This window comes from Python bivittatus, unplaced genomic scaffold (genome assembly GCF_059951505.1).
Source record: "Python bivittatus isolate LINGU-HERP-01145 unplaced genomic scaffold, Pbiv_v1 ctg000480_np1212, whole genome shotgun sequence".
In the NCBI taxonomy this organism is placed as follows: domain Eukaryota; kingdom Metazoa; phylum Chordata; class Lepidosauria; order Squamata; family Pythonidae; genus Python; species Python bivittatus.
Window position 1 is genome coordinate 42,057,424 of NW_028277075.1, and position 26,722 is coordinate 42,084,145.

Sequence of the window (26,722 nt, forward strand, 5' to 3'; positions counted from 1 at the left end):
AGCCAACTGCTATTACTTCTTGTTGCTGGAACATTGTTCCTGGCTACTTGAAAGAATTCAAGAAATTCAGTTAATGAATAAAATGATGCTGTTCCTTAAAGAATGCATACCGATATCTGTAGTTATCAATCTTTACAAATATATCTGAACTACATTATCTCATTAACCAATGGAAATACAAAAGTGGCTATTTCTGTAAAAGTTAAGAAGTAGAAATTTAGGGCGTCTGCAAATCCAGCATGACCTAGTTACTAAAAAAGGCTGAAAACAGGTACACAAAGTTTTCTGCAAGGGAGGCAAATGATGTCATATGTCATGACGTCATAAACAGACAAGACTTAATACTTGTGTCAGACATTAAGGCACAATTACATAATGGCATCATGTTACACATGACATTTTGATATCTCTGAGGCTTGCTACAGACATATTGATAACAAGTTCACGTCCTCTTAAGACGTAGGCAGAAGGAATGATTTCTGCCCGTTCCATCAGGTCCAAGAGGGTGGGCATGCTCCAGGTCCTCTCTATTAAACAGTGCCATCATGCAGGACTGAGGAAGTATCCCTTCTCTGTCACAACACCTGCCCTATAGAACAGCCTCCCTCCTGAGATTTGGAGGGCCCCAATTGTCTTGGCCTTACGGAAGGCTGTTAAAACCTAGCTTTTTCCCCAGGCAGGATGTTAGGGGAGCCCACTGTACGCTGTCTGTTTTTGTGGAATTATACATAGTGCTTTGGTTTTCTTTTTGTATTGGATTATTTGAAGTGGTTACAGGGTTTTTTAATACTGTTTTTGTATAGATTGTTTCCCATCCAGAGTTATGTATTTAAGATGGACATCCATATAAACTTAGGGAGGGAGGGAGGGAGGGAGGGAGGGAGGGATGGATTTTTTTTGTTAAAGCTTTGATTAATTCTATTATTGGATAAGCAATGTACAAAAGTAAGAGATCAAAAAGAGAGATGCAGAAGATATACTGTAATACAAAATACATTGTAAAAAGAAGCTTTCAATAGTGTACTTTCCCCCTTCCTTTCATTTTCCCCCAATCACTAACTACTCCTCAGATATTTATACTTTGCTTTAAAATTTTACAGTTGTTTATATCTATTTTTTTCCAGTTTTTAAAAATTCTATTTCTCTTTTTTCTTCAAAAGTCAGATTCTAAATGTCTTAGCTTGCCTAGTTGAGTAATATGTTGTATAGTAAGGGAGCCGTTCCTACTTGAATTTGGTTATACTTCTGCTGTGAATATATATAGTCAATTTTTCCATTACAGCATATTCTCCAATTTTGGCCTCCCAATCTTGTATTGTCAGCAAGGACAGCCAGAATGTTTTAATTGTTAAATCGTTGAATTAAAACTGGAGAGACTCTCCACCCCATGGAAATTCACTGGGGGATTTTGGGTCAGTTATCATCTTTGAGTCCAACTGCAGAGTTTTTGGGGGAGAAACTTGGAAACAGTGCTCTGTAAGCTGTCTGGTACTCTTGTGGGGAATCAGTCATACTTCTAATATATAGATAAACCAACAAGCTTGATTCATAACCTCTACCAGCATTCAACTGGGGAAATCATTGGAATTAAGATACAGATGGGCTCAGTGTGAATTATTGTATAGCACATAGTTGAAGCATTTTCACACTGGGGAGGAAGAGTTGCAGTAGAGACATGCCTGAAAAGAGAAATGGACTATGTATTTCCCTTTATAAGTATTAACCCTTATCTGATTGGATTGCCTTTTTTCATGGCAGTTTGAAAGTTTTATGTTTTTGAAACAATTTTTAAAAGTACTAATTCATATGAAATTTGATCTTGGGAAGTGTTATTGTAACACAGTGCTTCATAGGATCTGGGAACAAGATTCAAATGATATTGCAAGGCATAGCTTTTCTGGGTAGTAGCCTTTTATAACAGCTGCCCATTTGAGCTGCTTGCATTCACTTTGGTTGCCTGTATGTCCTAATATTTGTGCAATCTCTCTCTTTTTTGATGTTGAGATGATGACAATGGAATTGTTAAATGTGGATTTTACATATATGGAACTAAAGTTTAAAAGTCTGAGCAACTTCAGCCCGGCTTGCAATCACTTAATACCATTTTTTAAAAAAATATGTTTTTGTTTTTCCTTTTTATATCTTAATTTTTAATATTTAACAGCAATCTGAGTATTTATTTTAAGACTTTTTTCCAAATGAGTGAAGTAAACGGAAAATCCTCTAACGAGTGCCATAATAGACTTACTGGTAAGAATATATTTTTGGTTGTGTTAAAAAGGGCCACAGATTTATACAACTTCTGTTGATTCAGCAGATAACCAATATTGTACCTATAAAAAAGGTGAGAACTTTGCATGCTGGGAGGCTTCCTGGACGTAAGTCATCATGGGAAAGCCAGCACATTTTATAATTATTGTTGTGTGGATAAAAACTCAGATCCCTTCCACACACAAGGTTGCTGAGATCTTACCTGTGCTCCTGCTTCCCATGATGTCACATGGATTTCAGGACCCTCCCAAGCTGAGCAGCTGTTGCTCCAGAGCAAATGCTACAATGACAGTTTTGGTGAGCTTGCCCAGAAATGCAGAGCAGAGTCAAGGGAACTTCATTTTGTCCTGGCTCCTGGTATCTCCCCTCTCCATCCCTCCATCACCCCTCCCATTTTTAGGAAGGATCAGAAAGCTGGCTTTGCCACATCAGTGCGTTTTTGGAATCAATTTTTTTACTCCTCTGTTGGACAACTGAACAACCTTCTCTTATTCTCAGTCTAAGGGAGCAGCAGTAAGGACAGTTGCTTGGCAGTATGAAATTGCAGTAGAGGGTAATAAGGATAAGACTGGTGGCTGTGCAGAGGTGACCTTGGCCTGATAAGTTGACTCTCCTGGTTTTGAAGAAAGATCAGTAAATGAAAAGCCCTCCTTGAGGCTTCTAGCATCTTGTTCCTTTTAACCTCTTCCTCTTGAGGAGACATCTCTAGGGTGGAATCTCATATCCTATTCTATGTATGTTGTAACTGCAACGCAAGTTAGCATAGCTTAAAGGCCAATTGTGAACGATTCTGTTGGGGGAAAAATCTATCAGCCAGTTTTTGTTTTTGTTTTCTGTTATAAAAAGGTTACTTTGCAGCATGTGGAACTCTCTACTCTTGCCATACTATAACATCTACTTCTCTCTTTTTTTTAACGAAACTGTTCATACTGCTCATTGTTCATTGGTCAGATATTTTATCTTTGTTGCTAAGTCTTAACTTCCAATTCTAGATTCTTGAATAAAGATACACTATTATCCCACTTTATATTAATAAGTACAAGCTTATACTAATTGTATTAAATCTGGTTCTTTTTTTTTTTAAGTTTTCCTGTGGAAATGATTTTTAATTTTAGTTGTGCTTTAAATATAATTCTAATGTTTTCACCTGGATAGGCAATCAACTTTTAATACTGTATATGAAAAATCAAAAGGATACTACGTACTGCTGAAATGTTTGCAGGCTGTGATGAATGTTCTTAAAAGATAAATATTTCTCTCTCGTTTATTCCAGTGCCATTCAGAGAGGCTCCCACCTACTCAAACAGAAGACGGAAACCCCATAGCATCTTGGCCACACCGCGCCTCTTGCTTCGGTCTAATAGTGATAACAATTTGAACATCAATCTTCCTGACTGGTCAGCCTCCTCTTTAGCTTCTTCACACCGTAGCCTTTCGCCTCACCTATTCCAACAGATGCAGAATAATCCTAATGGAACGGTGAAAACTGTTGGAAGTTACACTTCATCCTCTCGAAGCCGTTCCCCATCATTAAATAGGCTAGGAGAGGATGCAAAGCGCCAGCAGCAACGGCACTTCGGGTAACTTTGCACTATTTGCTTTTTTAAAATGAGAATTTTAGGGTGATTTCTACAAGTCTCATGTGGTGCCACTTCCTGTATGCTTTCTTTCTCCACACCAGCATTTCTTTTTTTATAAGAACTTTATTAATTTTTTTAAAAGAACAATTAAAAACTAACCAAAATTAATATTAAGGATAAAAAATGAGGGAAAAAAAAGAAAAAATTGAAAAAAGAAAAAGCGGTAAAAGTCAGAAATGTAGAAAAGAAAAAGAAAAACAACAAAGAATTGACGTCCTACCCACCCCACAACAGATATAAGTAACATATACATCAAACTCTTGCTCTAAATTTACTACATAAATTTCATTATTTCTGTTAACACATATTATTTCTAATCATCAAGCCTACACAACATAATTTCATTTTTGTAATGAAACACCGGCATTTCTCATCCCCCAAAAAGGATATAAATAAATGCTTCTTCCTGGTGTGAGTGTTGGTAGGAATACTATAGGATATGGAGATTACTAAGTAGTTTGAAAGATTCTGGGAACCTGTTATGGAGCTAGCTAATGATTCTTTCTAGATGTGAAGAAGGAATAAGAAAGAGTTTGTAACTAGTTTTCTAGACCAGCTCCTCTGATACGCTGATACAGCCCTTCTTCCATAAACTCTGGATTTGGTATCTGTTCCCCTCACTCATATTGCTGCTTTATGTGGAGACCCAGGAGATGAAAGGAACAGTGCTCATTTGCAAAGAGAATAAAGTTGCAGAAGTGAGGTTGCTTGTAAGTAGCATGTACCCTTGAAGTTCTAAGTTGTGTAATTAGGGCTGATAGGCCTTGCCCTATTTGGGTGACATGTATAATTAAGGCTTTTTGAAAACTGCAGCCCATTCTTGTGTGGCTCAATTTGTGTTATAATTTCAAAACTGGAAAGGGAGAGGGGACTTCATTACCTATTGTTGTTTCTCATCTGCAGTTTGTCTCTATGTTTCTCTTGAAATCATTATAATTGCTAGAAGTGAGAGATAAAAGAAATATGTTTTTATAGCATATAGCTGAACTTTGGAATTGACTTTGGCCCACAGCGTTGCTGGCTTATAAGGACTCATCCATGCAGCCTCATTGTTCCAGCTCCAGGTAGCCATTACCATATTTTAAGGACACGTCCTCACATCTGGGCATCTATCTCTGTGTCAGCCTGCTATTCAGGCAGGTTGAAGTCGTGACCCAGCATGAAAATGAGAAAAGGGAACTTTCTAGTGTGTGTGAAGGAGGAGCCTTCAGAAGTGGGTGGACTGCAGGGCTCCATTTGGCCTGCTGTAGGACCACATCCTTTTGTCTGGTTGTGGGGTACTGTACCTCCATGAGCAGTTTTGCTATGGCTGCCAGAGGGACTGGAGACTTCATCAACCAGCCTGTTTTCTTTGGGGCAGGAGTTATTTATGGAATACCAACTTTGTGGAATGTTGAAGCAGATGTTCTTTTAACAGGAATAGGTAAATTGAGGGAAGGAAATGAAGAAGAGGAGAATGATGTCAGCAGAGAACGCACTTGAGTCAACAACAGGCAACTTCCTTTCCCACTGCGTGTGCTGAGTTTAAAGGGAGAAGGAAGGGCCTTGGCGGAGGCTCTGCACATGCTGCTTGTAGCAGGAGAGGGCGTTGCCTGCTGCTTTATCCCAACTCAGGGATAAAATGAGAAAATATCCTTTCATGCTGCAAGCACTGTTTTTTCCCCAGCCCAGAACAACTAATGGCTTCCCCGTGCCCCGCTACATTACTTTTTATGCAGGCAGCAATGCTACCAGTCTAATTCTTGAAATGTGGTAAAAGGTTGGCTGCAGGGGGCATCAATTTTTAAGGAATATACTTTCTTTCCATCTGAAGGAGAGGAGGAAAGCAGATCAACGTAGTTATGTGGCTGCCTAAGTACAGTAAATGTTCCAAAAGTAAGAAATGGCAATGGATCAGAAAATAACAGTGCTTTCAGTGAAAAGAAAATACTGCAATTAACTGACCTTTTCTCCTTAGAAGTGTATTCTAAGATAGATAGCAGATAATGCAGTATGATTTTATGCTGTTCTATGGGAAATCAATGTTTGTTTAAAAGATAAAATAGACTAAAAGAGTTTTAAAAGATGAAGTAAAATCATTCTGTTCTGCTCTCTTTCAGTGCCAATTATAATCCCAGTGCCAACAAGGACATTATATCTGCCTTGGATTATCAGGGTCAAAAACGCAAACTCTATAGTGCTGTACCTGGAAGACTATTCATTGTCGTGAAGCCATATCAACCTCAAGGAGAAGGGGAAATACATTTGCACAAAGGGGACAGGGTAAAAGGTCAGTCTCTTTTCCTTTCAAAAGTTCTTGGATAGCCATATAATAATTTTTTATAAGTGAAGCAGGCAGCTGAACATAAAGGTCCAATCCCCTCATAATGTTATTCCAGTCATCTAATACCTATTGCTATTAAGTAAATGTGCAGGTATAAGACAATCAATGCTGTTCTTACTCCTCCGGTTTTCGAGGGATAGGCCTGATTGTAAGATAAGGTCTCCAAAATTGTTAGACTTAATTATTGATTTTGAGATTGATTTTTACTCTGATAGCGATCACTCCTCTCTTATTGCAAGATTATCTTATAATGCTCTTGTATCTAGAAGAATATATCTGTGCGTATGAAATAGTCTTGGACAGGGACTAGTAAGCGTGAGGAAGTTACTGCCCAATCTTTTAGTTTGCCTGTAGCCTCCCAGTTTAGGCAGTCTATTCGAACTGCAAAGGATGAGAGGGAAATACTATGCATTTTTCCACAAATGATCAGCATCATCCTAGAATTGTTAATGGATAAAACAAACTATATCAGAAGTAAATCCAAATCAAAGTCCTGGCTTGATCATGAATGCGTTGAAGCCAAGGTTAAATTAGTCAAAGCCTGTATGTCCTTCAGAAGTAATAATGTGCAGCACCTGCAGGAGACAGAACTGAACTAAAAGAAATAAACAAGGCCCTGATGGAAAAGGAAAAACACAAGGTGCAAACAGCAAATGGCAGGAAATTAGCTCAATCAGTTAAAGATAAAAACTCATCTTGTCACCTACTCTTTTCCAAAAACCGCTTCTGGAGCAAGGACTAATTTCATCAAGACCTGGGTTGAAAGCTTCTGGATTTTATCAAGTGACGCTAAATAAATAACAATAAATTATTCGAACCATCGAACCATAAAATCATAGAATGTAAGGGTTGGACAGGACCTAGGAGATCGTATAATCCAATCTTCTCCCCAGTGCAATAATCTACTATTACAGCCTCCCTGACAGCTGGCCTCCAGCAAATGAGAATCCCATGTCTCCCAGAGCAGTCTATTCCATTGTTGAACAGCTCTTATTGTAAGATTTTTTGTTGCTGTTCAACCAAAATCTGTTTCCTTGTAATTTAAACCTATTGTTTCTCATGCTGTCTTCTCTAGAACTCTGAATAATTTTGCTCTGCCTTCTGCCTGGCAGCCTTTCAGATGCTTGAAGACAGGTATCATGTCTCACCTCAGTCTTTGCTTCTTCAGGCTCACCGTGCCTGGAACCACTAAATTCCCTTGTACATTTTTCCTTCCAGACCGTCCTCATCTTGGTTGCTCTCCTCTGGACATACTCCAGTTTGTCAGTATGTTTTTTTTTAAATGCGGTGCCCAGGACAGGATACAAAATTCTAGGTGAAGTCTGATCAGTGCAGAATAGAGAGAAACAATGACAAAAGTGAAAGATGGAAAGTATCCCCACGGAATAAGTTAAAGATTTGAAATGTGTAAGAGTCACCTTTCAGTTATCTAAAGCATGGAATAAATGAACAAAATATAGTATTGCCATGTATTATACTACTTATTTGATGAATTTTATTCTGTGTAGCTTTTTATTTTTTTACACTTTTATTAGAATTTACTGTATATTGGGGTTTTGGATCTTTGATCATAAATAATGATAATTTACCCCTCCTGGACATAGAGTGGTTGGGCAATCTAAGGGAAAACCCATCTATATTTTCTTTAGGGTTATATGCACATTGGTATCCCTGGCTTGTTCCTCTCTTTAGTAAGTCAGAATCATAAGCCATAGCTTGATTTTGTTAGGAGACAAACAGACATTTCTATAGCAAGCCCCAGCGCATGCTTGCTTGTCCCTAATCAGAATTCTGAAAAGTTCTGCCTCAGTATTACATGCAAACTGGCTCACAGATTTTTTGTTCTGGTTTTAGTTCATAATCAGCTATGGTAAAAGTGCTGTTGAGGGAACATATTCCTGATGCCCTCCAGTTTCAGTTGAACAGAGTGCCTGAGGAGTAATAGTATTTTACAACAGACAGTTTGTGATATAAGGTTCATATTAGCAGTTTGATCTATTTCCAAGAATTTACAGCACAGAATTAGAAGATAAATGGTACATTTATTTATTTACTTTTTTATTTGTTTATGTATTTTTCAAAGTAATACAGCTCCTCGTGGTTGTTAATATTGGAATTAAGGAATAAGTTGATAAGTTGCTGCTGATAAATTGAAAAGACTAGCCCACAAATAGGCCATCATTCTCCACTTTCATGAAAATTTTATTAATTTTATGTAAATTAAGTATGAAAATTCAAGAGCTGTCCTTGATGCTGAATCAACTTATCCATTTAGATAGGTTTCTTTTAACTAAATCTGTTCTTGAGAAGAGAACAACCTCAAATTATTAAGGGTGGAAGGGGGACTGTTGGCAAAGGAGAAGCTAAAGTCAAGGTGGCACAAAGAATAGCATTATTGAGTGAACTCTTATGGTACAAACTTGAGTAATGGTCAGCTTGCCCCTCTATCTGCTACTGTAGTTATCAGAGTTTAACTTAGTAATTACAGTAGCAGATAGAGGGACAGGACCTATATTAATAAAAATTATCTGATTGAAGCTGCTTGCTAATAGATGGATTAAGTAATGTGTTCTGGTCAAATATAGGAAATCCCTAAATCTGTAATGGACCGTTTGTTGAACAGAGTACAGCAATGCTCCCAGAAAAACTTTGCCCAGGGAAAAAATACACACCAGCATGATAGGTTTGCAAACTGCAATGTCCATATCTTGTTCTCCAAAGAAACTCAGCCAGAAAATATATACTATCTGGTTGTTTATTGATAAAAATGCAAAACTTCATAAAATACAAGTTGTATACAAAATATAAGAAAAAACACTTCTTCTCATATATTCAGCATCCAAGACTTATCTACAAACATAAAGTCTCTAGCCAAACACTCTCAGAGAAGAGGTATACTACTTGGTTATTAGTTACAACTACATAGCCCATAAAACTACATAACTACATGGTGGCTAACACTAAAACAACTGCGAGGCTGGGCATACAATGCTCCAGTTATATTGCCACTCCATACCCCCCCACTGGGTAACTAGCATACACACGCCAATAGGTGGCAGTAAATAGCAGTATACAGTGGTACCTCGGGATACGAACTTAATCCGTTCCATGACTCTGGGCGTATCCCGAGTTGGTCGTAACCCGAAGGAAATTTCCCCATAGGGTTCAATGTAAATCCGGTTAATCCGTTCCGCCCTCTGAATTTGGTCGCAACCTGAGGCAAATTTCCCCATAGGTTTCAATGTAAATCCGGTTAATCCGTTCCACCCTCCGCCCGAATTTGGTCGCAACCCGAGGCAATTTCCCATAAGGTTCAATGTAATTACCGTTAATCCGTTCTGGCGTCCACGGACCACGTGTCGGGCGGGAAAGCGGCCGGGCGTGGCGTGGTGCGGCGCGAAAACGGCCGGGTGCAGCGCAGCGCGGCGCGAAAACGGCCCGGTGCGGCGCAAAAACGGCCCGGTGCGAAAACGGCCTGGCGTGGCGCGGTGCGAAAACGGCCCGGCGCGGTGCGGCGCGAAAACAGTCCGGCGCGGCGCGAAAACGGCCGCGGACCACGCGGCAGGACCGGAAAAACAGCCGCGGACCACGTGGCATGGGCGGAAAAATGGCCGCGGACCACGTGGCACGGGCAGAAAATGGCCGCGGACCACATGGCACGGGTGGAAAATGGCCGTGGACCACGTGTCATGGTGGAAAATGGCCGCCGATCCGGTTCGTACCCCGAGGCGGAGTTCGCAAACCGAGGTAAATTTTTGGGGCCAGAGCTGGTCGTAACCCGAAAAATTCGCAAGCAGAGGCGTTCATATCCCGAGGTACCACTGTACGTGCTAACACACAAGTCATACGGTCTCTCTCTAGTCACAACTTTTTCAGTGAAGATAACGAGCTGCATCCTTTCCCATGAGAAAATCCTAACACCGTTATAACCAATATGACACAAAACTGTGTTCAGGCCATCATGGATACCCTTCTTGTCCCCAGAGCAAGCTGAACAATATGTTTTCTCACTTAGAAATCACAATACTAGAAAAACATCAATTTTTCCCAAAGAATCAATAGCAGCTAGCATAGTTTTCCCCATCTGGCATCCTGTATATATGTTACACTGACATGTCAATCCACAACCATCATGGATAACATTATTGACGTATGATGAGAATTGCATTCCAATAAGTCACCAGATTTGGGAAAAAAGAGAATGCACTGTGTTGCTCCTACATTCCTTCTTTTCTTTTTCTATAGTTCCTGGCAGTAAGAGAAAGACATAAGAACTAATTATAGTGAATGTTATGCTTTCATTCTATTCTCAAGGATATGATAAAACTTTAACTGGGGTTTTGGCTTCACTATCCACAATGACTGCCTGTTGTACCCAGCACATAAGGCTTTTCGCTCTGAAGGAGAGAGCTGATGGCTGCAAATTCATACCCCAGCTACCACTCCCTGAAACATGGTACATTAATCTTCAAGAAGCTTTCCAGCCATTACAAAAAAATTGCAGAGAAAAGAAAGAGGTGGGAGGTTTCCATGTAAATACTGCATTCTGTTACTAAAATCATTCAGATAAAGCTTAGCATAAAGATCCTTTTTCTGATCTTCCAGACCTTATCCATCTCTCTTATATTATGGCTTCATAAACCACTATACTCTTTCATGTTCCTTATATTCAGTTCCCAAAGTTCATTTGGTCCCTCAAAAGAGTCCACCCTTTCTTGTTGCTTCTCAGAAGACAATATAATACCACCATTCTTAGAACTATCAACTATCAATTTTGTTTTTAGTTCATGACCAGATTTATCATGCTGCATTGCAATTTCCCAACAAATAGCTCTTTTGATTTTTTTGATTGCTAAAAGGAATAATCTAAAAAATTTAACAAGCAAAATGATCTTTATATCATTTGTAGTGGCAGTGTTGTAAAACTGGAAAATGATTCACTATAGAATTGAACAAATTCTGAAAATTACAATCCCATTGCAACCTGAGATATTTACCAAACCATACATTCTTTCAAAATATGAACTGAATATGAAAAAATGAATTGGCATTGTACATGAATTGGCATTTTTAGTTTTATGTGCTTTTTATTGGAAAATATCTTTTTTTATTGGAAAAGGTCTTTGACTCTCTCTTTGGAAGAACAGGTAACTAAATTCTGGGACTATGCCTCAATCTCTAAAATAATTTTGTATTTAAAAAGAAAATCAGATACAGAATTTAATCTTACTTGGAAAAACCATTCCTGAACTACAGACTTATACATGGAATTGTACCAAATTTGGTTTTCAGAGTTCATACTAACAAGTTGTATAATTTATAGTATTGGTGGAATATCTTGAACAATGTTAACTAAGTATTTTCCAGCCTAAAGGTCACCACAGATACATGGATTTTGACTAGAAAATGAATACGAAATATTTAATAGTACTACAAACTTCTGATGATGTATTGGAATATATAAGGTTCAGATTTGTTTTTTGTCCACCATATTTTTGGTATCACTACCTGCTTTTCTCTTCTTTGTGCTACTTGCTTCTTACATTCTTTCAAATATTTAATAAAGATTTGGAAAAAAATGTTCCTCATCGATCTGGATTGATACCGTAGGGTCCCCCTCCACTGGCTGTATTCAAGCAGAGGCTGAGTTTGGATACCTGGTGAGAGTAAGTGGCCTGAACTCCTTGATTCTTTTAAGGTGTCCTTTTGCATAAGACGGTTCTGTTATAAGTATGAGAACCAGTTTAGTGTAATAGTTTAAGGCACCAGGCTAGAAATTGGGAGACCGTGAGTTCTAGTCCTGCTTTGGACACAACACCAACTGGGTGACCTTGGCCCAGTCACTCTCTCTCAGCCCTAGGAAGGAGGCAAGGGCTAACCACTTCTGAAAAATCTTGCCAAGAAAGCTGTATGGACTTGTCCAGTCAGTCCCCAGGAGTCAAGACTGACTTGAAGGTATAAAAAACAAAACAAAAAAACCCGCACCACCCAACATTATAATTATGTCTAGACATACTGTTGCCCTACTTGTATAGTTTTTGCTTTCCCTGTGTCATTTTTTAAGTTTCTAGGACAGGGAATATGCAATGCACAGCAAAGTTGTAGCTGAAACAAATTAACATTATTAAATATTATCATACCTCATCTAAAAATCAGTCTTTTAAACCAAATGTCAGCTCTTTGATGTAGGCAAGGTAAGAAATAGGCATCGCAGGGATTCTAGAAATGCTTTTTAGTATAGTAAGGTAGAATAACAAAATCTTGAAACCTGTCAGAATTTTTCTCAGCCTCATTTTATACTAAACAAAATCAAGGTGGGATTATTTTGAGCTCCTTTATCATGCTTCTCTCTTTATCAAAAGTGAACAGTCTTTTCTAAAAGTCCCCCCTGAAGAGGTTCCTCATTTCTTCTCTGTTCCCAAGGCTAGGAAAACAATTTATCACACCAAAATAATTTTGTCACAACAATTATTTTGTTACAGTGGGGCAAAAAAGTATTTAGTCAGCCACCAATTGTGCAAGTTCTCCCACTTAAAAAGATGAGAGAGGCCTGTGATTTTCATCATAGGTATACCTCAACTATGAGAGACAAAATGAGAAAAAAAATCCAGAAAATCACATTATCTGATTTTTAAAGAATTTATTTGCAAATCATGGTGGAAAATAAGTATTTGGTCACCTACAAACAAGCAAGATGTCTGGCTCTCACAGACCTGTAACTACTTCTTTAAGAGGCTCCTCTGTCCTCCACTCGTTACCTGTAGTAATGGCACCTGTTTGACCTTGTTATCAGTATAAAAGACACCTGTCCACAACCTCAAACAGTCACACTCCAAACTCCACTATGGCCAAGACCAAAGAGCTGTCGAAGGACACCAGGAACAAAATTGTAGACCTGCACCAGGCTGGGAAGACTGAATGTGCAATAGGCAAGCAGCTTGGTGTGAAGAAATCAACTGTGGGAGCAATAATTAGAAAATGGAAGACATACAAGACCACTGATAATCTCCCTCGATCTGGGGCTCCATGTAAGATCTCACCCCGTGGGGTCAAAATGATCACACGAACGTGAGCAAAAATCCCAGAACCACATGGGGGGACCTAGTGAATGACCTGCAGAGAGCTGGGACCAAAGTAACAAAGGCTACCATCAGTAACACACTACGCCGCCAGGGACTCAAATCCTGCAGTGCCAGACGTGTCCCCCTGCTTAAGCCAGTACATGTCCGGGCCTGTCTGAAGTTTGCTAGAGAGCATTTGGATGATCCAGAAGAGGATTGGGAGAATGTCATATGGTCAGATGAAACCAAAGTAGAATGTTTTGGTCTAAACTCAACTCGTTGTGTTTGGAGGAGAGAGAATGCTGAGTTGCATCCAAAGAACACCATACCTTCTGTGAAGCATGGGGGTGGAAACATCATGCTTTGGGGCTGTTTTTCTGCAAAGGGACCAGGACGACTGATCCGTGTAAAGGAAAGAATGAATGGGGCCATGTATCGTGAGATTTGAGTGAACACCTCCTTCCATCAGCAAGGGCATTGAAGATGAAACGTGGCTGGGTCTTTCAGCATGACAATGATCCCAAACACACTGCCTGGGCAACGAAGGAGTGGCTTCGTAAGAAGCATTTCAAGGTCCTGGAGTGGCCTAGCCAGTCTCCAGATCTCAACCCCATGGAAAAGCTTTGGAGGGAGTTGAAAGTCCATGTTGCCCAGCGACAGCCCCAAAACATCCCTGCTCTAGAGGAGATCGGCATGGAGGAATGGGCCAAAATACCAGCAACAGTGTGTGAAAACCTTGTGAAGACTTACAGAAAACATTTGACCTCTGTCATTGCCAACAAAGGATATATAACAAAGTATTGAGATGAACTTTTGATATTGACCAAATACTTATTTTCCCCCATTTGCAAATAAATTTAATTTATTAATTTAATAAATTCTTTAAAAATCAGACAATGTGATTTTCTGGATTTTTTCCCCCATTTTGTCTCTCATAGTTGAGGTATACCTATGATGAAAATTACAGGCCTCTCTCATCTTTTTAAGTGGGAGAACTTGCACAATTGGTGGCTGACTAAATACTTTTTTGCCCCACTGTATAGGGAAAGAAAATTAAATGTACATGCCAACAAATACATGTGCTGTGGACAATGGAATATGTATATCGGATTTTCTGTATTTACTGTTATGATAGAACAGCTACATCAATTATCAAATGTGCTGCTATCACTGCAAGTTATTTTAAAATTGTACTGAAAGAAGAGTGCACTAATCAAGTACTGCTGGTTCTTCCTTTAACTGTAGGATTGCTTTTATTTCCATAACTGTAGGACTGCTTTTATTTCCATAAAGGAGGTGCATGTTTGTTTTAGGAAAGAGAAGTACAAGATTATAATAATGCCTCTTTCAATTTTAAGGGATTTCTGTTAATTGGAGCTCATTAGGTGTACTGTATGTGTGCAATTTTAAGTGGATTCTCTTCTATAGGCAATTTCCTTTCCATTCTAAAGGGTCCAAGTTGAGAGTTTCTCTCCACCTGATAGATTTTCATTTAGTTGTTCCTTAAGTGATTGGTTTAAAGATTCCTCTGTTGAGAGAGAGAAAATGGTTTGAAAAAGATTTTTCAAAGTATGAGGACAATACCTTGAAGCATGTCTTTAGTCAGGGATTGCTGTGATATCTGCTGACTAACTCTGTTAGTCAGATGGCTATATCTGCTTTATTCCTCCTTGCAGGAGAAATAATTTGGTCAGCAGAACTGATGGCCAGCGATCTCTGAGTGTCTGTACTTGCCATTCTCTTCCCAAGTGGCATGATCCTGGAAATTAGGTACAATACTTGTGTTTTCTTTGGAAGGCTTGTGGTGCTGTTCTGAAGTCTGTCCCTGCTTGTCTGCATATCCCAAGGCTGAACTTCCACTGGGATCACCAGGGAATGCAGACAGGCAGGGACAGTCTTTCAAACAGCCTTCCAAAGGATGGGACTGATCTTACACTGCAAAGACACTTTGTAAAGCATCTCTTTTGAGTGCTTTGCACAGCCCTAAGATGTAGTCCTGTTAGATCTCTTCATGTGATGATGCCCCTCTCCCTTTGTGTGACTGTCTGCAGGGCTCTCTTTTCACTGATTAATACAGTCCAGATTTCTAGGAGATGATTGTAACCAGTGATCTGGAGCTTCTTCAAATACAGTTGTTATACAGCTCTTGTATTATGTGTGGAATTTGTTTCCCTTGCATGTTGAGTAACAGTTGTGCAAATGCTGCCCTTTGTCTCTCCTACCCTTGCCAGCACTTGCCCTGTTGTGTGGCCTTGTGTCGTAATCTGTCTGATTATTTATTCCTGGCTGTGTATAGTAACAGACTAAAAATAGTCTTCTTAAAGTCAGGTTTGAATTCTGGTATCTTCACTGACATTTCCGTGTAGTTTTCTTGGCAACAATGCAGAATTGGTTTTCCATTACCTTCTTTCATTCCATGCAAACATATTTTCTTTTTTGTTCCTTAAGTGTTTGTAGCATATACACAAAATCTATTTCCTGTCTTAGATAGGATAAGATATTATCTAGGACAGGAGAGAGTATCTTTAGCTCTCTCCAAGTATCAGCACACTCCAGAATAATGGGAGTTTGGATTATGCATTTGCCATAGAGTTCAGTGGGGAACCTAGTTTAGTAATTCAGAAAACAGACCACTTCACCATAGTTTGATTTGAACAGATTGTCCTGATGTCATTGCAAATCAACAAAAACCTCTGCAGTGTTTTTCAGCTTGTCATAATTGGGTGAAATTTGTTCAATATTTTTTTGTGGAAAATAGTGACAAAAATTATGTGTGGCATACTGTGCCTCTACCTAAGAAACCATGATATTTCAAAATTATATTAGCAATGACTGTTATAGAAGAGGAGCCATTCAAAGTATGGAAGGGAGGAGAAATGCACATTATTTATATACTTATAGATGTATTTGTTTATGTGTTTGTATCTATTTTAGCAATTTATATATAACACATGAGTCTTCAGGCAAAAAGCCTGCAAAGTGTCAGGATTAGGAGATTTTCCATGAACGATGCACTGTTTAAGATTTTTTATTTTAAATTTTAAATTTGTTTATTAAATTCCTATACTGTTATAATCCACAGAGACTTCTAGCAGTTAACCAGCAGTAAGAAACAGCATACATTATAACAATTAAAATGTCTGTGATTGGCAAAATAATTAAATTGAAAGTAAAAATGGAACAGTATATATAAAAAATCCATATATTGTCAGCTTATTCTCCAAATCCTCTTTGGAAGAGCTCCATTTTCAACAGCTACCAAAAGGCAATCAAAGAGGGATCCACCTAATTTCTAAGCAAGGCTGTTCCATATGAAAAGTGCCATTGATGACTACCAGTTACACCAATTGCATTTTTAAAATTGTCTTCAGAAGCAGCCCAATGTTGAGTGTGTTGCAGTACTCCAGTCAATAGTGATGAGGGCATGAGTTACATTGTACTGCTCCAGGTATGGCCTTAACTAATGCACTAGTGGTAGAAGGCTGTCCTGGCCACATTCACATGCCCATCCAGTGGTAGATACGAGTCCAGGAGAACATCCAAGTCATAAACCTGCTCCCTCACCCTCTCAAGAGAGCCGAACAAATAAATGCTCCATCTTGCTTAGGGTTCAAATGTATCCTGTTTCATCTCTCCCAAGCCCTAACAGACTCTAGATCTAGCAACAAGATTTCAATAGGCTCTCTAGCACAGCCCAGAATAGATGAACAGCTGGTATCATAAGCATACTGATGATATTGCACTCCAAATTGATGAATAACCTCCCCAGCAGATTCTGGTAGGTGTTAAAAAGCAGCAAGGAAAAGACCTAATATTGCAACACTCCACACCATCTAGTCAGTCTTTCCTTCCCCATAACTACTGACAGCTAATGCCCACTAATGTCAGCCTTGCAAGGTAGTACAGACAAAAAGCATGCCCAGATGAAAAATTTCTTCTTTATTGTAAGACAGAATCTTGCAAGTCTGAAAATACATTTTCCCCCCTAATTGCCTTTACAGCCCAAGAAACTAGGGAGGATCCCTTCTGAGACTTTGCCACACCCACGTTCCTGCTGTGGGCTAAGCTGCCTCTTAAGGTTAGCTCTTCCACCTGTCCCCCAAGGTCATTCCCACATACCATTATAACTAGGGAAGGAGAGGAAGCACTGTAGAAAAGTGCCTCCAATTCCAAACTTCATAGAAAATCCAGAAACTTATCAATGGTATTAAAGGCTTTCAAGAAGGCTAATAGGATCAAGAGGGATACACTACACCTGTTTGGTCATGAAAATATCCAGATTGAACCCTGGCTGAAGGGGGATCCAGATAATCCAGGGCAGTCTTCAACCATCAGAAAGGAAAAGTTGGAGACTGGGTGATAATTGTCACATATAGACAGACCCAAGGAGGGACTTTTAAGAAGAGGACAGACCACAGACTCCCTCAGATCACTGCCATTGCCCTTTTCTGAATGATATGTGCTAAAACCTCATTGTTCTTATTGGCATGGTGCATGTTTGAACTTAGACTTATATCCATGCTCAGTCAGGTTCACTTTTTGTCTTACTCCACTCATTCCAGGCATAAATTCTACCATAGTATCTACCAGAGATATAAACCAAGGAACCACCTGGCATCAGCCAACAGAAGGAGACTTTTTAAGAGCAATCATATCAAAAGCCCAAATTATCTCCTGTTGCTAGAGCTTGTCTGAGTGCTCAATGGAACCATCTGCCAGTTCAATCGTAAACTCCCATAAGTTCCTGTTGGCAGTAGTCAATATTGTTTGAGCCAGGAACTGATCTGACTAGAACAAAGGGCTAAATGTAATACCTTCCATATCCAAGTCAGAACACAGTTATTCCCAGGCAAAAGTAAGGTCCAGCATGTAGCTGGCTGCCTGAATGCGCCGGGCCAGAAATTACCTGGAAGAAGCAGATGGTTGCCATGGAGGCCATGAACTCCTGGGCTCAATTCCAATTATCCTCTGCTGTTCTACCCACACCAATATCCCAAAACCAGCACTCATAATGAACCACAAAAAAGTAACAGTTTAAGCGTTCTTTTTTAAAAAGTTGTAGAACATGCAAAAAGGAATAGATGACAGATGTGAGTATACTGTGGTACCAAGATTTGGAATATGTAGCATTTTTTCCTTTTGTGTTCATATACTGTGCCAGTGAGGTAGTCATCCTAGTTTCTTGTCTCACAGTTTTTCATCTCCCGATGTATCATATTCCCAACATTATACCGTATTGGAAATTAATGGGCCAGGTCAGAGCGGCACTGTGCTGATTAATATCCATTCATCATGTTGGATTGTAATTTGGAAGATACAAGACTAAATGAGACTAAATCATGCATCAGATGATTTGGAGGGTAGACATTATTCCAAGAAAGCTGAAACTGGGTCAAATTCAGGTAAAGGTTTAAAAATACATATAAACTAATATATTAATAAACTATTATGTAATCTAGCTAAATATATCTCTTTACTTTGAGGTGTTAGTCATGCCCGATGACATCATTTCTGTCTAACACTCATGACACAAAACCACAGCTGATAAAAATAAATTTTATATTTGGTGTGGGTTTTTTGCCACCAAAGCAATGCCAGTGATCAAAGTGGGGTCTCAGACAATGTCTGTTTCAGACATTGCAACATCTTTTTTTCTATTATGTTGCCATGTTAAATTAACATTATCAATGCAAAAAACCAACCAACCTGTGCTTAATCTACAACTTTAAATATATTTTGTGAGATAAATGTGATTCATAGTGAGCTATTGGCCTGTTTCTTAAATGCCCTTTATAAAATATTCTTGAGTGTTTCCTCTTTTCTCCCATAATTTGACTGCCCAGGTTTTAAACCTTCAGATAAACATGAGCAGTTCAAGGAATGAGAAAACAGTTCAATAGGATTAGAGACTTTGATTATTAAACTTATGACCAGCTTTAAAATTGACAGTAAAGATATTGAAGTGGTGGATAACTTTTGTCTTTTAGGATCAATTAGCAACAATTAATGAACTAGCAGTCAAGAAAGATGCTGCAGACTAGCATTTGGTACAGTGGCAATGAAGATCTTGAAAGATATTCAGATGCCATGATGTGTCTATGCCTACAAAGTACAGAATTGTGCAGGCAAATTTTTTTCTGTTGACACTGTATGGAAGCGAAAATTGGATTTTGGAAAAGCAGGATAGGGCTTCTGAGTAAGGATATATGGTGGACTACACATCCCTGAAGGAGTGGGGACAATATTGTGGAGGAGTTTGGTGGCCAGGCAGTGAATTCTGGCTGGAGGAATCTTTCCAGATAAAGGAGAGATTGTGAGATCACCCACTTGCCCTCTGGGCAGCTGCTCCTCATGAGTAGACTGCAGGAACTGCGGTTTTTGTGGTCAGCTTGTGAGTTGAGCAGTTGGGAGTCGAGGGATTTCAATCAAGCTCACAGCCGTAATGCAGCCTATATGGACATAAGGTTCATACAAGTCTCGCTTTCTTAAACACTTTTGGATCTAATTAATTTACAGCTAAAGAGAGATTTTCTGAGTGGCAGGATAAGAGAATTCCACTTGATGAATCAACATTCTTTCTGGATTAAAAAGGAGAAAAGGGATGGTGGGTTTCAAAGATTTAAAAACTTTTGGCAAAAAGTTCAACAAGGAGTGGATGTAAGAAAGTTTAAAGCGGATGAAAGGGATAGTTATTTTGAAAGGTGGTTGGGGTTTTTTTGGTGAAAGTGCTTTTGAACAAATTGGAATTAAAATAGACAAACAAACCAGGCCTTTGTGGGAATGTTTTTTGTTTACTATTAAAGAGTGCGGACAATTGGTGGATTTTACAAAACAAAAGATAAAAGTAATATGAGCCAGACTGTGATGCTGATTGTAACTACAGAGTGCCTTTTGAGATGAAAGTATTAAGGGACAGGAAGAAAAAAAAGAAAATAAAAAAGAGAAAGCTAGCCTTTTACTTTCCCTGGCAATTGAGATACTTTCATTTTTGGCTTACAATATTACAATGACAACCACCAGAAAAGCAGCAAAAACAGCAGATGGGAGGAGGAGATCACTAAAGCAACCTGCAGAGAGAGGAATTACACCAGATTTACTTCAAAAAATGTTTGAGGAATTGCACAATAAGTTAGCTGAATCACTTGATACTAAATTAACTAAATCACTGGTAAAACACGTATCTGGAGATGTAAAACAAGTTAATAATAAAGTGGAAATTCTGGAGAGTAAGAAAGAAGTTATAGACAGAGAACTGAAAAGAGAATTAGATAATTTGGCTCTGCTGGAACTGAGAGAGAAGGATTTTTATTTGAGATTTAGAGCAATTCCAGAGGATTCTGGTGAAGATATTAGAGAAAAGGATATTAAAGCTTTAGGAATTTTTTTGGATTGGGATGAGGCTCATACGGAGGTAGAAGTTGATAGTATATAGAATAAATATAAGATTTGCGAGAATAAAAAATGTTCCAAGGGATGTCTTGGTGTACTTTGTCAGGAAGAAGACAAGAGATCAAGTTTTGCAGCAGCGTTCTAATGCAGGAGAACAGTCATTAACTGTTTAATGAACTTCAAGTTTCCTTTGACTTTAAAAAGAATCCTTAGTAGCTTTCACTTTTACAATGTCCATGTTTAAAATGTAATGCCTCTGTGTACTTTTAGTCTTTTAAGAAGAATATATGCTACCATTGTCATTTTTCTTCAGCAGTGAAGGATTTTTATGGAATTCAAAAATGTATACTGATTGTAGGTTGTATGAGCATGGTTTTTCAACTAAAGTTGTTAGTCACTGGCATAAGTGCCTTTCCTTTGGGTAAAATTAAACTGTATAGTTTTCAACCCAGTTTATGAAAGACTTAGCATTTTAACTTCATATAACACTTACTTTGGAGCAGTTATCTCTCAAGTCTCACTGAATTTTCAAAGACTCATTTTCTGGAATTTCTGATAACTCATTTTAAGATTCACTGAAGGAACTTCTGCTAATTGTGTGAAAAATGCTTAGAATGTAAGGCACCTTTTATATTAGGTTATTTATTCTACTTTTAAATATGTTATTAATTAATTCTCTGTTTTAGTCCTTTGTCAAGACATGTTCTGTTAGTACGGTCTAAATATTATGTGTATAACTGCTTACATTATATTGCATTTTTATTCCAACTTGGACATAAAATCATTTATATAAATTAATTCTTGGTTGTGTCCTTAGTTTATTGCTAAAATTACTACAGGTAGGTCTCGATTAGTGCTGATAATGAATCCTATGAAATGGTTGCATTATTTGAAATTTGCACTATTCAAAGTGATATTTCTATGGAAAATAGGGTAATTGCTTCCAGCTTGATGGAAATAGGCAGTGAAGATTTTTAAACATAAATGTTTATGTTTATTAATTAAATATAACAATGAAAGCTTAAAAGAATATGTTTATAAGTTAAATTTATTTTTAGCGAAAAGTGGTTATAGAAAGCAAAATAAAAACGAAAAAATTCTAAATATCATTCCTAAAGGTAAGCTGTCACAGACAAAAACATCTTTGTTACAGGATGTGGTTGCAAGATGGTTATCTAGACCACCCTTCAGTTATTTTTATGTGGTTTTAATGTTTTTTATTGCTTTCTAATGGATTATAACCTGCCATGCAATCTTCTAGATAGATCTCATAAATATTTAAAATAAATAAATCAAGTGAACCTAGATAAACTCATATCCAGAGTGTACCTGCTACCTCCTTATTCTGTTACAGTTCTTCAAAATGAGCCTCTTCTTTTTTGAGCTTTCCTCAAATGGAACTTTCTTTTTCTCCGTCTTGCACACATGATGATTAGTGTCTAAAACCCCAACGGCAATTGTGCATCCACTAGCCTCAACTATGCGTGCGCTAGCCTAGCGTTAACTGAATTTTAGCTCGTATTAAACACGATTTAATTTGCATACAATCAAATATTGCACTCTTTGAACTCACATTAATCGTGACCTACCTGTACTTAAGTTTGGGGGTTATTATTTAAAGTTGTACATTAAACAACAAAAACTAAATGGCATTTTCCTATTTTATATCTAGTTTTGAACATCGGAGAGGGTGGCTTCTGGGAAGGCAGTACTCGAGGACATGTTGGATGGTTTCCTGCAGAATGTGTTGAGGAAGTGCAATGTAAGCCAAATGAAAACAAACCAGGTGAGATGGTGCAATTCAAGAATAAATTTCTTACAAATGTAGTTTTTCATGGGAAAGTACAATTGATGAGGGTTTGGCTGAACTAGAAATTACTCTAAAAAAAGACGAACTGTAGATTTTATTTTTTTAAAACTATAGCTTTATATTACTATGCAGGTATTTCTTCTCTAAATGTATGTGAAAGCAGTAAAAGAGTTAAATGCATGGACAATTTGATTCTTCATTTAAAACAGAAATAACAATGGGATTTTTTTTTAAGTATTCATTTTCCATTGAATATGTGTTTAAGTCTATGATGGAGGTGACCTCCAGATGTTTTGGACAATTTCCAAAATTCATTGGCCAAAATATATGGAAGGCAACAATCTGTCAAGGCCTACCTTATGCATTTAATGCCTATTTTAGTTCCACTTCATTTTAATCAGGCAAGATTAATCACACATTAACATGCTTCACTTTCATTATATTCACTTAGTTAAGATGAGATTGAAACCAAATTTAATTTATGTACTCCTGCTTATGTTTGGTTGGAAACTTTTATCATCTTGAAAGTATGAAATGTTAGGGACTGATGTGATTTTATCAAGAGTTTTTTTAAGTGATTACTGATCTTATTTATAAGCATTTGTTAGAATAAACAAGAAAAAGTTTTCCATCTTCAAAGTGAAAAAATGTCATGAGTTCTAGTATTTAGCATTTGTTAATGAAATTGACAAATATTCTTCCATTGATATTTTAAATTAAATAATATTTCAGTTAAATGGTTATTTCATATTTTTTGATAGTTGGGTTTTAGCAAATTGAGATTTAACTATTTATAAATAAGATAAAATTATGAACACAGGTACAAATCAGAAATAGCTCATGATTTAATGTTCTCAAACAGTTGTTTTTTGTGTTGAAAGAAAATGGCTGTCTCAATGTTTTCAAATTGTATTAATTTGAATTAAAGAAATCTAGAAAATAAATTAAGGACAGTGAATTATTAGTGATGAAATATCACCTAAGGCTAGTAAATATATGTCAGCTAAGAAGTGTCAAAATCATGCATACATTGTGAGAATTTATACTATGAATTCTTCAATATATAAAAACATCCACATAGTTTTGTGGATATGTGGATGTTGGATTAATCTCCAAGAACTAATTTGTTGCAGTGTCTGATTACAAGCCTAGCTTCTTATGGCATAGCACCATTAACATTCCTGCCATTGTTTTAGAAATTTGGTAGAAGAAGAAGCTTACCTGAAGTCAACACAATTTTAGTACTCCTCAAAGTGAAGAAGACAACCATTCTTTCTTCCAAATTTATATTTACACCTACAAGCACATCAGCTGTTATATGCACAGAAAGTGTATCACAATACAGGTAGTCCTTGAGTTACAACTGCAGTTGGGACCAGGATTGCCATCGCTAAGCCTTGTGGTCATAAAGTGTGATATCATGTGACCCCCATCACTTAACAGCAGCAATCCAGGGAGTCCCAGTTGTTGACACGTGGGTTGTTAAGTGGGAAGTGGAGGCAGTCCCAGGTAAGGAGCGTGGGGATGCCATGGGGGGGTGGGGGAGCCCCTGAGATATCCAGTGCAGGCCACGCACAAGTCGGGGGAGGGGATGCTTAGTGAAGCACGAGCTCACAAAGGCCAGGGAATGAGGATGCGGGGAGACTTACCGCAGTGACTTGTGACCTTCCTCACTGGCTTCCCATTGACTTTGCTTGGGGGAAGGTGGCAGAGAAGGTCACAAATAGTGATTGTGTGACCACGGGATGCTGCAACTTTTCATAAGTGCAAGCTGGTTGCTAGGCACCTGAATTTTGTTCTATGACCATGGGGGCACTGGAATGGCCAGAACTTTGAGGACTGGTTGTAAGTCCCATCAGTCAGCACTGTCATAACTTTGAACAGTCACTGAATGAATGGTCATAACTTGAGGACTACCTGTATGTGGGAAATATCTGAACATATTTAGCCAGCTTTTGTAAGAAGTGGGTGTAGTCCAGCGATAATTTTCAGGTGGTGGTTCTGTCCATCCTTTTACAGAGCCAAATAGGAAAAGAACTCTGGTAGGTGTACAATTAGATAAACATATGAAAAGAAAGCTATACAATATTTATTTATTTATTTATTTATTTTATCAAATTTATATGGCCGCCCATCTCACACAAGGTGACTTTGGGTGGCGTACAACAAAATATAATACATTTGTACAACATATTATAATATATAATATAATACAATACAATACAATACAATTTGTATAACATACAAATGTAATACAAATATAATATTGTATAATATTATATCTGTTAGAAGACAAACTTTGTCAAATGTGATCCTTCCAGAAAGTGTCTAACATTGGTGATAGCTTTTTGCTTCAGAAAATGAAGGAAGACACAAGAGGATCATCTTACTTTGACTATATACTAATTAAAAGTGAAGATTTAGTCATTGTAGTAGCAACACTGGAGAAAGTGATCACATAATTCTGGATTTTTTGATATTCAGGGAAACCAAGTTGAATATAGTCTCTCCGATTCCAAGGCCACATCCACACAGCTGCCTTGTTTTGCTCTCCTCCTATCCCAGAGCTGGCAAGAAATCCTTTTGCCCTAAATCTTGCTGTTCCCACAGCACACCCTTAGTGTGTACCCAGAATGGGTCTATTCTGTGCTGATATCCTTAAAATTTTAACAACTAATACTCTAAGGGCTGTGATCAGTAATTCTCTTAGCTGAAATTCCAGCCCTGCCCAATGTCATCTACTATGTGAAATGCCTCCTTCAACTGGCACGCACAATCCTTCTGTGACTCCATGCACTGCATTCCTTTTTTTCCCCTTTGATACCATCCACTGATTGAACCTAAAAAAAACAACAACCCTTGAAGTTATGGGTTTTAGCCCTTTCATTCTTAATTATATCTGTATTTTTACTTCCCTACATGTATTCATGAATGCCACCTCACAAAATCTGACCATCTTCATTCAGATCACTTACATTCTTCCTCTTTCTATTAGTTCCACAGGCCCATATTTTTTCCTTTCATTAGTTGATTCATGCTGTTTACAGTTTACTCCTCTTACATTCAAATCACAATCTTCCATATGTTATAGTCATCATCAAATGGGTCACTTTGGTCAACAGAGGCTTCTCCATAACACTTTTTTGGTAAGATAGAGAATTTGTAGTCTAGGCTAAGAGGCTTATTCATGCCACAAGTAGCATTTTCTGCTAATGGTAAGGACTATACCAGCCTGTTTGGCCACAAGTCATGATAGTCCCGCAATCTAAACTGCAGTTCTACCCAAACTTTCTCCATATTGCAAGTGAATTAAACATCCTACACTGTAAGAAATGTTATTGCCTACTTCAGCCGTGTCATGTTGACAGTAGTCATTATCTTTTGCAACCCTCCTGGTAGGGCACAAAGCATATTGTCTCCAAGGCTAAACGAGTTTGTTTCAGAGGAAAAAATTAGTACAGTATTTTGATTCAATGAAAAATACTGCCTTTCATTCTATAAGAATTTTTTTTTTAATCTGCGCTCAGTTGTTACCGACTCTGCAGTGACTGCTTGGACGAGTCCTTGCAGTTTTCAAGGCAAGGTGTTTCGGAAGTGGTTTGCCAGAGCCTCCTTCCTAGAGCAGAGCCCAGCTGGCGAGCGCAGGAGGCGGAGTTTCCGTTGCTTTGCGCCCTTTTCGGGCGAGCGCGTTTTCGCACTTACCGGCAACTGCTTCTGACTCTTTTTGCAAAGCGCCGCCAGCATTTTTCCTCCCACCGGAGTGAGAGTACCCATTTATCTACTCACGTGAGTTTTTGAACTGTTGGGTTGACAGGAACTGGGGAGGAAACAGGAGCTCACCCTGTTAACGCAAAGGCTGGACTCGAACTGCTGAAGCGTCGACCATTTCTGGCCGGCAACTTTCAGCGTCATTAAGAGATGAATTTTTGTAAAACAATTCAGTTGCATATTTACTTTTGCTTTGGGAAAGAAGTAGTTTTGTGACCACATGTTGTAGATGAATTTAAATGCTACATAAACTACTTATGCAACAGTGCAAATGTTATCTATTTGCAGTTTTAGCCAACTACTATATCTTAAGTGTCATAACTGATGGAAGTAATAGATGGCCTTTGGTAATCTAAAAAAAAAGCTAAGCAAGTTCAGATCTAGTTAGTATTTAGATGGGAGACTGTTAGGAAATATCAGAGCTATAAATTTGATTGGAGGGAGAATGGAATGGCAAGAA

General features: G+C 38.2%; 1 protein-coding gene across 12 annotated transcripts in view; it reads left to right on the forward strand.

Moving 5' to 3' along the window:
- The window catches only part of SHANK2 (SH3 and multiple ankyrin repeat domains 2), a 395,084-nt gene that overhangs the window by 143,902 nt on the left and 224,460 nt on the right, over positions 1 to 26,722 (forward strand). For all 12 annotated transcript variants that reach the window (XM_088145802.1, XM_088145800.1, XM_088145797.1 and 9 more), the window contains 3 exons: positions 3,545 to 3,851; positions 6,011 to 6,180; positions 22,357 to 22,470. In XM_088145802.1, coding sequence (XP_088001928.1) covers positions 3,545 to 3,851; positions 6,011 to 6,180; positions 22,357 to 22,470 — 591 coding nt within the window. The remainder of the gene's footprint in view (positions 1 to 3,544; positions 3,852 to 6,010; positions 6,181 to 22,356; positions 22,471 to 26,722) is intronic.